The sequence below is a fragment of the Ruditapes philippinarum genome, unplaced genomic scaffold, assembly GCF_026571515.1.
Source record: "Ruditapes philippinarum isolate M1 unplaced genomic scaffold, ASM2657151v2 ctg831_1_1_1_1, whole genome shotgun sequence".
Taxonomy (NCBI): Eukaryota; Metazoa; Mollusca; class Bivalvia; order Venerida; family Veneridae; genus Ruditapes; species Ruditapes philippinarum.
The window spans coordinates 21586-38896 of NW_026863283.1; the positions used below are offsets into that span (position 1 = coordinate 21586).

General features: G+C 33.2%; 1 protein-coding gene across 7 annotated transcripts in view; it reads left to right on the forward strand.

Moving 5' to 3' along the window:
* The window catches only part of LOC132721701 (uncharacterized), a 32401-nt gene extending 18587 nt beyond the window's left edge, over window positions 1-13814 (forward strand). For 5 of the 7 annotated variants that reach the window (XM_060706053.1, XM_060706057.1, XM_060706054.1 and 2 more), the window contains 13 exons: window positions 3007-3062; window positions 3782-3904; window positions 4392-4454; window positions 5924-5983; window positions 6439-6504; window positions 6859-6990; window positions 7923-7972; window positions 8139-8229; window positions 8989-9044; window positions 9237-9314; window positions 9970-10127; window positions 10711-10757; window positions 13657-13814. In XM_060706053.1, coding sequence (XP_060562036.1) covers window positions 3007-3062; window positions 3782-3904; window positions 4392-4454; window positions 5924-5983; window positions 6439-6504; window positions 6859-6990; window positions 7923-7972; window positions 8139-8229; window positions 8989-9044; window positions 9237-9314; window positions 9970-10127; window positions 10711-10757; window positions 13657-13677 — 1001 coding nt within the window. In that variant the 3' untranslated portion in view covers window positions 13678-13814. Of the gene's footprint in view, window positions 1-3006; window positions 3063-3781; window positions 3905-4391; window positions 4455-5923; window positions 5984-6438; window positions 6505-6858; window positions 6991-7922; window positions 7973-8138; window positions 8230-8988; window positions 9045-9236; window positions 9315-9969; window positions 10128-10710; window positions 10758-13656 lie in introns of those variants that run through there. The other 2 variants (XM_060706058.1, XM_060706059.1) reach the window with 2 other exon arrangements.
* The last annotated feature ends 3497 nt before the right edge of the window (window positions 13815-17311 follow it).

A 17311-nucleotide genomic window follows, 5' to 3' on the forward strand; every position in this document is an offset into this window, starting at 1 on the left:
TTTCTTTGAAACCAGTTTCTAAAATACATAGCTCTAGCATTTATTTTATCTGAATTATGGTCCTTCGTCACTTAAAAGATTCCTGGTTTTAAGTTTTGCATGCAAAATCTTCACATCTACTGGATGTATTCATTTGCAATTTTACATATGATGTTTGGCTAATAATTGGAAGTCATTGTCCAAGGCCTGTAACTCTGACATTTTGAAATCATTATGGCCCTTGGTAAACTTACAAATTAAATGAAATGTTCTTGTTTGTTTATACCTTCATTATCCTGGCCATAGTTTTACTATCAAGCTCTGCATTAGTTGAGTGCAATGTTCTACTGACAACTCTTGTAGTAGGTACAAGTGAGTTTTTGTGATGTCATATGTCTGTTGGGCAATGTTCTGACTGAATAAGATACCAACTAGATTCTGGACTACTCCTCAGAAACTACAGAGGTCATTTGTAACTGTTTCGAACATGATTTGACAATATAAATGTATACTAATACTTGTACAATTTGTCTTTTTTCACCAGAGATAATTTCTTTTTAACCAGGTTTTCCGAAGGAAAAAACTGGTTATTAGATTGAGGTATGTCGGCGGGCGGGCGGGCGTAAACAATTTCTTCTGTGCGCAACTCCTCCTACATTTCTCAACGGATTTTGACCAAACTTTCACAGAAGCTTTGTCATCAAGTGCCCTGGCGCATATTGTCGGGGTTTTGCGATTAGATAATATTTGACCTAATTATGGCCCTTTGTTTTTTTTCCTTATATAAAATATATAGTGAACAATTTCTTCTGTGCGCAACTCCTCCTACATTTCTCAACGGATTTTGACCAAACTTTCTCAGAAGCTTTGTCATCAAGTGCCCTGTCACATATTGCCAGGGTTTTGCAATTTGTATATATTTGACCTAATTATGGCCCTTTGTTTTTTTTCCTTATATAGAATATATAGTGAACAATTTCTTCTGTGCGCAACTCCTCCTACATTTCTCAACGGATTTTGACCAAACTTTCTTAGAAGCTTTGTTATCAAGTGCCTGGCACATATTGTCGGGGTTTTGTGATTGGATAATATTTGACCAAATTATGCCCTTTGTATATTTTTTCCTTATACAGAATATATAGAGAACAATTTCTTCTGTGCTCAACTCCTCCTACATTTCTCAACAGATTTTGACCAAACTTTCTTAGAAGCTTTGCTATCAAGTGCCTGGCACATATTGTCGGGGTTTTTGTGATTGGATAATATTTGATCGAATTATGGCCCTTTGTATATTTTTGTGTCGCCTTAAAAGGCAACATATAGGGGTAACTTTTGTCGGCGGTGTCGGCGGCGTCTGTGTCATTGTCGGCATCCCTAAAGCTTGTCCGGAGCATAACTCAGGCACTATAAAGTCTGATTGACTTCGAACTTGGTATGCATGCTTCTTTCAATAACCCGAAGCTGCAGTGCACAAGGACCGGTACTCTTCAGTTCTTATTTTTTGAGTTATTGCCCTTTGTTAATTTTCATACTTTAATTTTGTCCGGGCCATTTCTCTTCAACTAAAAAAGCTATGGACTTGAAACTTCATAGGATGATAGATCTCATTATTAAGAAGTGCAGTGCACAAGAACCAGTACTCTGCACTTCCTTATTTTTGAGTTATTGCCCTTTGTTAATTTTCATACTTTATTTTTGTCCGGGCCATTTCTTCTAATGTATAAAAGCCATGGACTTGAAACTTCATAGGATAATAGGTCTCATTAAGAAGAAGTGCAGTGCATAAGAACTGGTACTATGCATTTCTTATTTTTTGAGTTATTGCCCTTTGTTTATTTTCATACTTTAATTTTGTCCGGGCCATTTCTCCTTAAGTATAAAAGCTATGGACTTGAAACTTCATAGGATGATAGATCTCATTATTAAGAAGTGCAGTGCACAAGAATCGGTACTCTGCATTTCTTAATTTTTGAGTTATGGCCCTTTGTTAATTTTCATACTTAATTTTTGTCCAGGCCATTTCTCCGAAAGTATAAAAGTTATGGACTTGAAACTTCATAGGATGATAGATCTCATTAAAAAGAAGTGCAGTGCATAAGAACTGATACTCTGCATTTCTTATTTTTGAGTTATTGCCCTTTGTTGATTTTCTTACTTTATTTTTGTCCTCATGGTCATTTCTCCTAAAGTATGAAAGCTATGGACTTGAAACATCATAGAATGATAGATCTTATTGATAAGAAGTGCAGTGTACAGAAACTGCTGCTCTGCACTTATTATTTTTTTAGTTATTGCCCTTTTTTATTTTTCATATTTCATTTTTGTCCTGGCCATTTCCCCTAAACTACATTTGTTCACAAGGCGACACATCCGACTCGCGGAGTTCTAGTTTCCTTATACAGAATATATAGTGAACAATTTCTACAGTGTGTAACTTCTCCTACATTTCTCAATGGATTTTGACCAAACTTTCACAGAAGCTTTGTCATCAAGTGCCCTGGCGCTCACTAAATTCCCATGTTTCTTCCAAGACATCATTCAAGTATTTTTTTAAAATTGTGAACATACTTTTCTTGATATCGCACAAAACACCACACGCCAATATTGTTGACAAAAGAAAATGACAAGAGACGCAAAAATGCAAAAATTAAGCAAAAATAAAGTACTGTTTACCTTTCTAAAATATTTGGGAAAAAAAGGCGAATAGACAACATAAAATTTCTCAATCATTTTTGTTTGAGGAATATTAAAAAAGCCATAATTCCTCCTAAAAGTTCAATTAAAAACAAATGCCCCTTCATGACAAAGCTTCTGTGAAATATTTTGCTGAAAACCTGGTTGCATCGCATTGCGATGTTCCTTGTTATGTATATGTATTTGTGCCACTAAAGTAATTTCCTTTACCACCTATCAAAGTCGTCTTCTGTCAAGGACATTGGATGGGGGTATGAATCCCATTCAGTGATAATTTTAGTTAATCATGTTCAGTTTCCAAACCTGACTACAATGTAATTTTTTGAATTATAGACTGTATAACTGACTGCTGTCCAAAATGTGGATTTTTGATAGAGGAAGACAATCAGGTATATAAATGTAGTCGATTTTTGAAGTTGCATTTCTAAAATCTTTATATTATTAACTGTCAAAAAATTGGATAGAATCAGTGTATATGAATAATTGACAATGTGTGGATATGATTTATAACTTGCATTGGTGTTTGAAGACAAGGATTTTGAAATATTTACAGGAAAAAAAAAGAAGAAAATTTTATCCCGTGTTTCAGGATCTGCCACTCATATGTTAAATGCAACACATTTGAATAAATAAATTGAAATGCAATGTAATTCTGTCATTTTAGCTCAGGTTTTTTTGTTTGTTTGTTTTTGTTTTGAAAAAAATAGAGTTATTGTTACAGTCAGCGTTGCCATTGACCTAAAATGTCCTTGACTATCAAATTGTTGGAAAGAATTTGTACTTTTACCAAAAAACAAGTGTGACTAGACTAAAAGAAGGGGGAAAACTTAAAAAAATCTTTTATGATATTTGTTTAGACCATTTATTTTTTTGCCTTTATAAAAAGTAAAAAAGTCGGGTGTTGCCCCAGCCCGGTGATGGCTCTTGTTTTTATCATAGTCATATTTTGTGCTATTTCTATCACAGAAATGTTTTATCAATTGTCTTTGGTAAGACATTATAGCACAGTATATATCTTATATGACATTACAAATACATATGATTGGTGTGAATATATTTGACATGATTTGGAACTTGTATAATCTCACAAGTTACTTTTTTTTTGCAGATACAGTGTGGAAAATGTTACAGAACATATCATTTCAAGCAGTATTGTGTAGGGGAAGCAGTAGAGGGCATGAAAAATGATGACAAAGAATTTATTTGCCAACTTTGTTCTATTGGCCTTTGGGTATGTAACACTTCAGTAATGATGAAAAGCAAATAATTTTTCATTCTATTGTACATGGAATTTTGCATGTGTAATTTTTTTCAGTTTTGTTAGAGTTATTGCCCTTTACTTGGTATTAATTTACAATTTTCAACTTGTTAATGCATAGCTCAAATAGTATTTGACCTGTAGGCCTTAAAGTTTACAAGAATGTTAGTCATCATGTGTACTTGTTCGCTTGTGGATTAATTCAGTACTTGTTAAGTTCTGCCTTTTCCTTAGTAAAAGATTTTTAGTTTTCAACTTGTAGCACATGTAGCCTAAAAAATATTTAGCCTAGAGTCATAAGATAGACAAAACATTGGAGTGTGGGTGAACCCGTGTCCTATGGACACATTTTCTAGTTTCACAAATGTAATCTTGTTATTATCTAAAATTGTACAAAAAAAACAGCTTATTCTCACATTTTGGTGATTATGAAAGAGAGTATTTTCAATGTAAACCACAGGTACATACTGGAAGGATAAGAAAGATTTCAGACAAAACAGTTCAATTTACAAGGAAATTTGAGGTAAATGTATGATATATTTATGTAAAAATCCTTTTTATGTTGTGTGATTACAATTCTAGTAATTGCTAATATCACACAGGTTGGCATATGAAAACTTCACTTAAGTAAGTTTCCAATCACAATTCACTAAATGTGTTTGTGCAAAAATGGCAACATTTTTATATCTTTATTTTATGTATCCTTATGTATGGTTGTTAAAAAAAATCATATTGTAATAAAAAGTTTCATTGGTTATTACCAGGCCTTGTGATGTGACAGAACATGTTCTTACTTTCCTAGAAAGAACACTGGTTAAGGTATGGCGGTGTGATTCTGCATTATGTTACAACTTTGACATTATATAAATATTCCTGTGTCATAGTATTTTGTATTTTATAAGTATACATTTGTTTATTATCAGATTATGGAAAAGTTGAAAGAAGAAAATGACCCAGACTTAGAATTTATCTAAGGATGAAAAGAATGGCAGTTTAGCCCCAGTTCAGCATTTACAGTAACTAAATAATCCTTTTTTGTACCCCTTAAACATTATTTAATATAAAGTAAGGTGTCTGCAAATTAAGTGAACCTATATTAAATTTTTTACTTTTTCCCCCTGGGGAGACAAAAGGGAAAAAGTTTGGGTGTTAAGGGTTTTGCACGTCTTTTCGTTTTTATAAAATATTATAGGGGTTTTGGGGTTTTGTGTAAAAATTGGATTTTAAATGGGGTTTAATTTCTATAATTTAAAATTTGGGGATTAAAAAAGAGTTTGTGAGGGGGAAATTTAAGTATCTTTGGGGTTTAAAGAAAAAAAAATAACCCCTTAATGCCCATTCCCCAAAGGGAGGATGCGTAAAGGTTCCGTACAGAACTATTGAGCATAAAACTTTTTAACAATATCAGCCAGGAATGTTGAATTTCATATGTAATAAACTTTATTGACAAGACAGGGCAGTGCTCAAAATTCATAACTCTTCTTGGTGAAATTTAGGAGTTATTTTCTTTTTAATTTTTATATGCCCGAAAGAATTTCGTGCATATTATGTTATATCCCCTGGCGTCTGTCTGTCTGTCTGTCTGCACTACCGAATAGGGATAGGGGGCCATCTAACTGTAAACAGAACAAAATAGAACAATAGAGTTCATTCTGTATCAATAGAGTAAGGGGCCATTGGCCCTCTATTAAACAAAAGAAAATAACAAAAGAAATGGCCCCTTGTTCCATTTAGGTTTACTGGATTCATGCTTTCATTACACTTAAATCTTTATATTGTTATTCTTATATTACTAAATGATGTTAAAAATGCCCAAATGATTTCTTAATTTGTTATTTTAAAAGGAGGTCCTTTGCATGATTTTAGTTTATTTTTCTGGGGTTTGTACCAAAATAAAGCTCTGAGATGATACTAAGAAGCTCCAATCATGTATATGATTTGTATCTCTTGACAATAGTTGAATTTGCTTGTTTTATATAATTTTTAATTTAGGATCAAGCAACATTTGACTCAGAGTACCCTAATCAGATTCTTATGGATGGTCCAAAGAAAGTTAGTTCTTTTATATACTTATTGTATACTCTTCTTTTATAAACAAAGTACATTATTATTATAATTGAATGTCTATTCATCTGTACATTTGTAATGCTGTTATAATTATATAACTTTTTACAAAGGAAAAAATGTGAAACATCCAATTTTAATATTTAATCTTACTCAATATAATTTTATTATGGTAGTCTTCTACGTGTATATTTGGTCACTATGTGACATCAAAGTTCAAATGAAAAGAAAGCCTTGCCAAATATTGGGCATCAAATTATGGGCCAAGCAACTACCAATTAGAAAAGGGATCTATATTTGTAGGTGTCAAATTGACAGCTGATCACAGAATTAATGTTTTGTTTAAATCATATAATTTTTATGTTGTTGTTATAAGAAATTGCATTTGTGAAAATTTCAATATTCAATAAACTTAAAAAAGATATTCCATAAATATAATGTAGAATGTGAGGAAGTCATTATGCTTGAAGAGAAAGAAAGATGTTTCACATGGAGAACCATCCAAAAAGGTATTATTTTTCAGTTACTCTATTGTGTTTATGATCAGAGATAAATAAAGAATTAACATAAATGTAAAGGTTACTCCCATACAATTACTGAATATAAATTAAGTTCTAAGAAAACATGCTTAAAAGTGCATGAATTTTGGCATTGGATGTCTGTATGAAGCCTTGTGAACAGCTTTTTTTATTTTGGCAGTAGCATACTGGGCAAAAATCACTTAATACAAAAATGCCTTTTAAATATTTGTTTTGCACTTTTATATATTAATATTAAATTTTGTGCATTTAAACCACATTGAATGCATATTGCAGATGTATCAAAAAGTAATTGATCCACTTAAATGCTATTTTTAATATCAGAGAAAAGATTTTGATTCTGAAGACAAAAAAGGTGAAAAAAAAGAAGGATATGCATTTGCAGTTGATGGAGATTCAGATGATGAACCAGGTGAAGATGAGTTCTTGTACAGCAAAAAATCAGTTGAAGGAATGGTTTGTTTATTTTCCAAAATATTCAATTGTAGCTCACCTAAGTGGTGAGGTTTAGTGTTCCACCTTAGTCCCATTGTGTTGTAAGCTTGGTGCTTCAAGGACAATTTCTTAAAACAACATCAATTCTATAACCAGTGACTTCACTTAAACCAAAATTAACAGGAATGATCCTTGGGTGGTCCACTTTTAATTATATGTATAAAATCTTCTGATTTCCATAGGCTGGAGGTTAGCAACTTATTGACAATTCATAGGTTTTTAAATAGCTTGTCACAAATGATCCCCACTATGAAACAACCTACAGAGCACAACGTCCAGGTTGCTACCCTTAAGGTTAAGGTTACAATTATGTTCCGCATAACTTTTTAACTTTAATTAATGGAAGAATTTAAATAACTTGGCACAAGTAATCACCATCATGAGACTATGTGCTTATGATATGCATGGCACAACATTAAGAACTTAGTTGGTCAAAATGGTCAGAAGTACACAGTCATGTCAGCTGTGGTAAAGCTGTCTTTTCAAATTATATCCCAGTGGTCAAAATTGGCCTTGCACCAGGCGTCATAGATTTTCTTGATATACATATAGTAAAAAAATTAAAATTCTTCGTAGAAAGTTTTTGAAGTAACATTTACCTGCGATATTAGCTGACCTAGATTTTGACCAAATGATTTTTTTCATGTCCTTTTAGGTACAGCCATGAAAATTACCTATGACATTTTGACCACATCACAGTCTGTCCTCAGGAGAACACTTTGAGGCCAATGGCCTCCTTGTTGTAAAATAATGTTAAACAGTTCATTATATTCTGTACTTATAATGGTAAACCTCTATATGGCCATTATCCTGTTAACCATAATCTTTAAGGTACAAATACAGACTTATATTAAGGAAAATTTCACTGTTTAACATACATAATTTTTTTTCAGATTGAAATTGCACTTGAGAGAGTCAAAAACATTATTTCTATGAAAAACAGGTAAGTTTAACTGTGTAACTGTTAATCAGAATTTAATTGTAGAAGTAATAAAGTTAAGTGCAAGATATTTGAAATTATTTGGAGATGTATCTTTTCAGTCTTTTTACAATCTATCATATTTTGGTATTGCTAAAATAGTGTAAACATTTTCAAATGTATATCTTAGGGATGCACCTTGGATGAAAAGGCACTGTAGTTTTAGAAAAGGAGGTCGCTTTTTAAAAAGAGGATTTGGTTTTGCTTTGTTCAGTCAGCAGGTAAGAAAAGAATCATGTCTCTTTCTAAGAAAATGAATGGAAAATAATGCAGGAGAATAATAAGAAGTAAAATAGCCACTTTCGGCTCACAAGCTTCAGAAAGAAATTCAAGCTATTATTATCTTCATGGCATTGTCCTTATGCAAAAGCTTTTATGTAACCCTAAACAATGTTAATGGTATTGTATATTTTGAGTAATGCCTTTTTAAACCTAGATTTTTGTTGTAATTGCCTTTTAAGTAGTATAAAAGTTACGAAAGTGAAACTTGGAATACTTGCCACCTGACATTACAGTGTCCTTTTGTCTTAAAGCCAAACCAAATACGTATGGGTAAGAGTTTGTATTAAGAGGACCATAGGGAGTCTTCCCAAACTCTTTCTCATATGACTGCAAATTGGCTATTACAACTCTATATCAGATAAAAAAATTGAGAAAAGTGTCGCCTCTTTAATTAAGCGTCACATTGTTTTTCCCAGCAGTCACATACAAACATGCTTCCTTAGGTCTACAGGTAAATGGAGTAAAATTATTTAATCATTAATTACTTAACCAATTAATTACTTAACATGTAATCATTGTATTTGCCTAATGAAAATATGTCAATCACAATTATCTATCAGCACAGGTCTCTTCATGTCAAAAGCGGCTACACAATTTGCAACCCAGTAAGAGCCAATTTGCAATTATATGTAGATAAATTTGTTGATGTGGTAGATATTTGTCATTTTGTAAAAAGTTACATGAATTGTGTATTTCAGGCTCTGTTTTTTGTAGAGCAATGTTTGTTGGAACATTTTTTTACAGACACTACAGGGTAAGTTTGAGCTACTACTGGTATCATCTTCATTAAATTCATTTTAGTACCAGTATTCAGTCTGAAGCCTCTTATACAAATATGATTATTATTCCTTCTATAATGTTGTATTTATTGACTACTTATAATTTAAGTCAGGTAATAAGAATGAATAGATTACCTGTTCTAAATGTTTTGATTGTTGTTATTCAGACTTGCATACAGCAGACACGGGCGTGTCATTGGCATGGAAGATGAAGCCATGATAAGGATATTTCAAAATGACAGATAGTAAGTATAGTTATGTGATCTGAATATTTTGGATTTTTAAATTCTAAAGCTGCACACCCACAGATGAGCAAAAGTATTTCAATAAAATCAAACCTGAGTCAAGTATACTAAGATTTTAGGAGGGGTATAAAGATTCAAAATTCTAGTAAAAATTTACATGTAATGTGCTATTTATGACCGAATTTTCAGTATGTACTTTGTATAACTATATTGATACTGCATTACTTATGCATTTGATACAGGGCTATTTTTGCATATTTTGACCTCTGTATAGTAATTTACATAGGTTGTAAGTGTCATTGATAATAATGTAAATTGCCTTCTTTTGGAATCTTTACAATATTATACCGTTACATGCGTTTTCAAATTTTCATGAAAATTAGCATGAATCTGGAGGTGTGCTGCTTTATTGAAAATTAATAAATACATGAATTTAACTATTTTCAGAAATTTCAATGATACTAACACTTTCATCCTGATGTATATGAGAAGGCAAAATAAAATTATATGGTGTACATTAACAACAATTACTCAACATATGTTAATGACAGGAACATGTTTTTCATTTGCTAGTAACTTCAACAGTTGATTTAACTGTGATACTCAACAATATTCATTACCTTTCTGAATAATTTCATATTGATTAATTTTCCAGTCTTGCCCAGAATTATATAAAAGAAGTTTGTGTAAGAGAGGCTTTGTTGTCAATCGTCTCAAAAACCTTAAAATTAAGGTACAGTGAATCGGAGGTTTTACTGACAGACACTGAAGGTCAGTCAGTAATTGTGGCTTTGGAGAGGAGTTTTAAGAAATGTAAGTTTATGCTGTTTATTATATTATAAAAGAGATTTTTTGTTATGGGCCAATTTAGCTTCATTAAGTGTCACTCAGTTCTTGAATCATACCAAAGATTTTTTAAAAGTAAATTATGATCATTAAATTATTTTTGCTTGTTTATAACAAAATTTTATCTTTGACTGTGAAATGTCAATGCATCTTTTTAAGTTGAATTTCTTGTAAAAAAACATCCATGATTGTGATGCAAATGGTTGAGGTTGCTGATTTCAGATAACCTTCACTTTAACACTGTGGTTTCAAATTCTGCCAATTACACTGGATACTTTCATGTGAGAAAGATGTCCAGTAGCTTTTGGAAATTAGTGGTTCTACTCTTGGTACCTGTTTGTGCCTTAATAAATAATGCATGAAGGGCCACCTGAGGTCTTCACATAACAAGTCAGTGTCACCAAAATCAACACATGTAATAAAATAGTAAAAAAATATGTAGAATTCAGTGTAAAGTTTGAACTAGATGCTAAAGAAAATATGCTTCCTTCAGGAAGGTAAAATTTACACTACAGAATTTAAAATCTCAAACTTGTTTATTCTTTTACAGGCAAGATGAACAAAGAAAAGTGGTGTGGGAAGCTAGATTCTTTTAAGGTACAATGTGAAACAATGGCTGTTTTGATTTTCTTGATTTTAATTGTTTTTAGCTAGACTATTAGCAGAATAATCGAGCTAATGCAGTCATCCATTTGTCGGCGTCAGAGTGGTTAAGTTTTTGCTAGTGAGCTGGTATCTCCATAACTATTGAAGGGAATGGATTGAAACTTCACACACTTATTCTCTGTGATTATCTAAGATGATTGGCACAAGTCCCATAACTCTGATTTGCTTTTTTCCATAATTATGCCCCTTTTTCAACTTAGAAATTCTAGGTTAAGTTTTGCTTATAAGCTGGTATCTGCAGCTAACTACTGAAGGGTTTGTGCCTATTTTTTGAACAATTTTATGCATTCATGATATTAAAGCAGAGATTAACTCGATAAAACATCGTAATAACAAGCCTTTGTACCTTTTCAGACAATTATATGTATTCATATAGGTAAGCATTATTTATCCTCAATAAAACACCCTTGTGACAACTTTTGGAATAGTCGAACGTTACTGTCCTCTGACAGTTCTTGTTATTAGTCCCCTACCGGTTTACCGGAGGGGACTTTAGGTTTACCCTCCGTCCGTCTGTCCGTCCGTCAGTCCATCCGTCTGTCCGTCTGTCAGTCCGTCCGTCCACAAAACTGGATCCCGCGATAACACAAAAAGTACTGAAAATATTTTAATGAAACTTGATATATGGATAGATGGCTGTATGGAGATTATGCACGTCTTTTTCTTTTCTTCCTATGTTGAAAATTCTGGTTGCTATGGCAACAAATAGACTGAAAATATGGCAAATTTTACACATAACCTGGATCCCGCAACAACGCAAAAAGTACTGAAAATATTTTTATGAAACTTGATATATGGATAGATGGCAGTATGGAGATTATGCACGTCTTTTTCTTTCTTCCTATGTTGAAAATTCTGGTTGCTATGGTAACAAATAGACTGAAAATGGCAAATTTTACACATAACCTGGATCCAGTGATAACACAAAAAGTACTGAAAATATGTTTATGAAACTTGACATATGGGTATATGGCAGTTTGGAAATTATGCACATCCTTTTCTTATCTTCCTATGTTGAAAATTCTGGTTGCTATGGCAACAAATAGACTGAATTTCAAGATTTCTGATTCTAGTTTTTAAGTTTTTTCACTATAAGTTCGTTATTTCTTAAGGTATTTTCTTCAAACTTTAAATATAAGTTGCTTGTAATCAACCACATCATATATGACAAGGTTTACAACTCTAGCACAAAATTTATCAGAATTACCACCCTTGAACTTAAAATTTTCATGAAAACATATTTTTTTTTTTAATAACTTCTTTTTCTGAATGTATCTACTTCAAACTTCATATAAATGTTTCTTATTATCACTCAACATTTGTGAGTGTTCAATACTCTAGCAAGACTATTTCCAGAATTATGCCCCTTTTGAACTTAGATTTTTTTTTGAGAAATTGGTAATTTTAACTTCTTCAATCATGATAGGATTTTAAAAATGTTATATTTTGATAACAGGGATGTTTAAAAAATGACTTTAGAGTGTCCTTCAGTCCGTCTGTATGTACATAAAAACTGTTTCCTGTGATCACTTTTAAAGAACTTTTTCAACAAATTTACTTAAAATAGGAACATAAGTGAATGGCCAATGGCCCTTCAGAATGTTGCTTGGGCTCTTACCGGTAGGGGACTTATGGATTGCTTGCAATACTATGTTAATTGCTTGTTATCATTGTTTTTTGGGGGTCTTTTTGCTTATTATATTACCCTGGACATACAGTAATTGAACACATCTGCCTGTCTGTTTCATACTAAGAATGCTACAGGAACAAAATTATTGTACTTTGTCTTTGATGTCATTCATTCTTCATATTACACACTTATCAATACGAAATACAAGTTCTTGGAAAGTTACATAACTATTGCTTCCAAATATTCCAAGTTATTGTCCTTTTTACTCCTTGCCGAAAGGTGGCTGGGGATATAGAAATAGTCTCCTTCTGTACGACATTTTTTTCCAGAGCATATTTTAAAAAGTGTTTAAGGTATCAACTTGAAACTTCCTAGGTGGATCGATCATATTGAGGAGGAGTGCAGTGCATAAGAATGATAAGTCTACCTTGTATAATTTTTCAGTTATTGCCCTTTGTTATTTTTCAAACTAAATTTTTGTCCAGAGTATAACTCAAAAAGTTTATGAGATATCAACATGAAACTTTAAAGGTTGATAGATCTCACTCAGGAGGTGTGCAGTGCACAAGAATGATAACTCTACCCTTCATAATATTTGAGTTATTGCCCTTTGTTATTTTTTATACTTAATTTTTCACCTGAGTGGAGGATAACTCAAAAAGTCTTTAAGATGTTAACATGAAACTTCATAGGTGGATAGATCGTATTGAGGAGGAATGCTGTGCACAGTATTTTTCATACTTGTTGTCCGGAGCATATCTCAAGTGTTAGAGGTATCAAGTTGAAACTTCATAGGTGGATAGGTCTCATTGAGGAGGAGTGCAGCACACAAGAATGATAACCTACCCTGCATTATTTTTCAGTTATTGCCCTTTGTTATTTTCAGCCATCAGTATTCACATGGGTTTCAAATCTGTAATAACTTCAGCCATAAGTTTCCATTACCAAACGACCTCTTAAAATTGAATAAGGGGAAAATTGAGCGAAGGTCACCAGTGACAGATGTATTTTATATTTGGTAGGAAAATAACTTGCACTGTCTTCTTTCTTTGGACTGAGTTAGTGATAAGTGGTTCAAGGTCAAGGGTGTCAAAAAAGATTTCTAAACATTTCAGGTCATGGTCAATTATTTGTATTCATAATTACAAACAAATGGACATGACTGAACTAATGAACTAATGCTTCTTTAATTTGTTTCAGGAAAGCAGAATAATAGCATAATGGAGTTCTGTACAGTATATTCCTGCTACTTCAGTCAGATGATTATCATAAACAACATGGAAATAAACAATTTATTTGTTAATATTTTTATGGAACAGTTAGTATGTAGAAGGCACGGATGGACACCAAGAATAGAACAACCATATGCTTATCTTTACCTATGATATGACTACTTTAACAAAGTGCCAACATCTCTTAAATGGGAAGACAACAAAATGAATATTTTTATATATTGTACAAATCATAAATAAAGTTGTTTTCTTCCATAATTGTCTAATATGTCTTTGGAATATTTGATTGTTCCTATAAAATTTGAATTATAATTACAAATGTGTTATGCATTACATCAATTTCACATTTTTGTGTAGACACTACATGGGCCATTTAGATTTGCCCTTGTCCGTCCGTTCTCATGTTGTGTCACACATAACTCAAAAAGTATTTGACCTAGAGTCATAAAACTTTACAGGAAAATTAGTCAGTATGTGTATTTGTAAACTGGGTGTTTGTATGTGGTTTTATACAGTATTTGTAGAATAATTGTACTTTATTTAGTAAAAATTTGCTATTTTCAACTTGTGTCGCACTTATATCAAAAAGTATTTGATCTAGAGTCAGTAGATTGACAAAACAATGGAATGTAGGGGCACTTGTATCCTATGGACACAATTCTAGTTTCATCTTTCAATTGGTTCAAAAGAAGTGGCCTCCAATATGTTTACCTTAGGAAATTTGAAACTCAGGTGTGACCCTGCTTGTGGTGATTGTTGTTAAAAATGTACATTCCATGTTAAAATATCACAAAATATTTCGCCTGTATTTTTTATACATATTGGTTTTGATTCATACAAAGTTTTGAGTTGTCTTTGTTTATAAAAATGTTTTTCTTCATTTTATTGATAGTTTTGTGTTTTTGGTCATTTTATTTTAATAAAGAAATGAGCTGTTGAGTATTTTTTGTTGTTCATTTTTTGGTAAATTAACAGAAATATGGACCTTGGTTGTGTGCTGTTCCACAAAAGGTTAGATTTATAAAATCAACTTTTTGGGTATTGTCATGACCTACTAGTCAATGACAGGTAAAGCTTTCATTTATGGTCACTTCAATATCGTTAAAGTCAAAACGTGGATAAACTGATAAGTTATGCCTGTGACAGCAGGGTTCGTACAGTCTTAAAAAGTGCTTAAATTTGAGTCCCTTTCTTAAAAATGTAAAAAAGTGCTTAAAAGTCCTTGAATTTGATTACTCTCTTGAAAAGTGCTTAAATTTGCTGAAAATGTGCTTGAAAATGATTGAATGACATAACTAAGTGTCGATAAAAATCAACAGTTAACAAAATAAAAAAAATATACAATTTAGTATCAGAATCAATTAAATGTTTGCTCAAAGTAACAGTAAGTGGACAAATTGCAGTTGTTTCGAACTAATCTTTATATGTTGTGCCCTTTGTAGTTCTTCTATAACATCCTTAAAATTGTGGCCAGAAAATGCGTATTCAACAAAAATTGGTGAAAAAACTATCCTTATTAGATTGAAGATTGTTGATTTACGTGCAACAAATGTGCTTGAAAAATGGGAAAACGTGCTTAAAAAGTCCTTGAATTTTGGCATTGGATGTCTATACGAACCCTGGACAGTGTCACACTGATCAAGTTCACGATTGCCTTTAATAGGTTATAGTCAATTTTCTCATCAATTACCAAAGGTATTTACTTTTAAACTTGGTGTTCACTATCATCAGATGTGATGTAATATCAAAAAGGCAGATGCTCCTAAAGTTATGATTATGCTGATGAAAACCAAAAATGATTTAGATTTTAAACGGCATTTTCCAGTTTTCTTCTTCCGTATGAAGAAATACATACATTAAGGGAAAATTGAGACAACAAATAAAAATGCCGACATAAATACTGTTTGTCGGCATCGCCTTTAGCAATACAGTTATTTTGGAGACTTTCTATGTTCAATCCACAAGTTTTCATTTATTCTTTTTTTTCATCATATGCTTATTAACGGATTCAAACCACATTCAAGCCAATTCATGCAGTGTAAGTTGTAATTAACACTTCTTTCTAAAGCAAGTATATGTAAAGCTGCGTTCTCACTCGCTCCCGGCAGACCCCAGGACCACCCCGGTAAGCTACTGGGAGGATCCAGGATGAAATTATTGTTGCGGTCACACTTACCCCAACAGCACTACGGTAATTCCCAACTAACTACCCAGGATGCCCTCCGGACCACCCAGGCAGAACCCAGGCGAAGCTACGGTTTATGCCGGTACTTCTTCGGTCGCTCCCGGATGACGCTGGAAGAGCCTGGGTTAACCCAGGCAGAGCCCCGGTCGATCCAGGCAGAGCACAGGACGATCCAGGCAGAGCCCCGTAGAATTCAAGTGGATTGAAACGCGCGAACATAAATACATTGATACATAATTTTTATTTAACATAAAATCTATAGTTCCAGAACAGTAATGCATGATGATTATCTGAAAAATCTTTACGCAAGACTGGATAGAATGGAAATGGGAAGGGTATACAAACAAGTGCAATCATCGCAAATTGTCGTGGTTCTTTTGGAATGAACCGGGCTTTATATGGCTCTACCGGGATCAACCTTAGCTCGATCGTCATCATCCGGGGCTCTGCCTGCATTCTCCGAGGCTCTGCTGGCATTCTCCGGGGCTCTGCTAGCATTCACGAGTGCTCTGCCATAGCTCTACCGGCCATATCATACCCTGGATCATACCCGGTTTGTGCCGACAGAGCTACGGTGCTTCCCCGGTGTAACCCCGGTCGTTCTCGGCAGAGCTAAGGATGAAGCCGGCAAAGCTATACTCCCCGGGTTATCCCGGACCACCCCGATGATATTAAATATTTTTGTATTTCCGGGGTCGAATGCCAGATGTTTCAGGATCATCCCGGACGTTGCTGGCAGAGTTACGGACCGTTCCCAGATCCCCTGGACGTCTACCGGGGCTCTGCCGGGATGTAAGTGAGACTGTACGTAGCTTAAATTATGTATTGCACTTCAGTCAGGCATCGAAGCAGGTGACCTCCAAAAGCGTGTTGTCGTTTTTACTCAAACATACATGTTCTTAACGTAATCTTACCTTATTAAGAACATGTTATACCAGAAGATTGTAAAGTAAATGTATATACATGTAGATTTTAAAATTTTAAACCCGCAGACCTTACATCCGTATATTGGTTGTTAACATAATTGTCACTGTTTTCATAACCTCATTTATGAATCAGAAGATCACTATTCCTATAAACTTGCATTATTTGTAAAAAAAAAAAGGTTCATATAATGGCTATACACGTAATAAATTAAATGGAGTTAATATACAAGTAAAGTACATGATTTTACATTTCAGACATTAAACTTGTCTTCATCCAGATACCGGCTGTCAGAATTGCATTTAACAATGCACTTTTCTAGGGATACACCATTCAGTTTACAGTCTAACCCGGTAGGCTATACACTATATATGATCTTATAAGGGTATAAAAAGGTAAACCTCCATATATTGGTTGTCGTCATTGATATATACTCTATCAGATTATGGGCTAACTGTTTTTCATGTTTAATAATTACAGGTAACATGCGTTAGGGGTGTAATTGATTATCTAC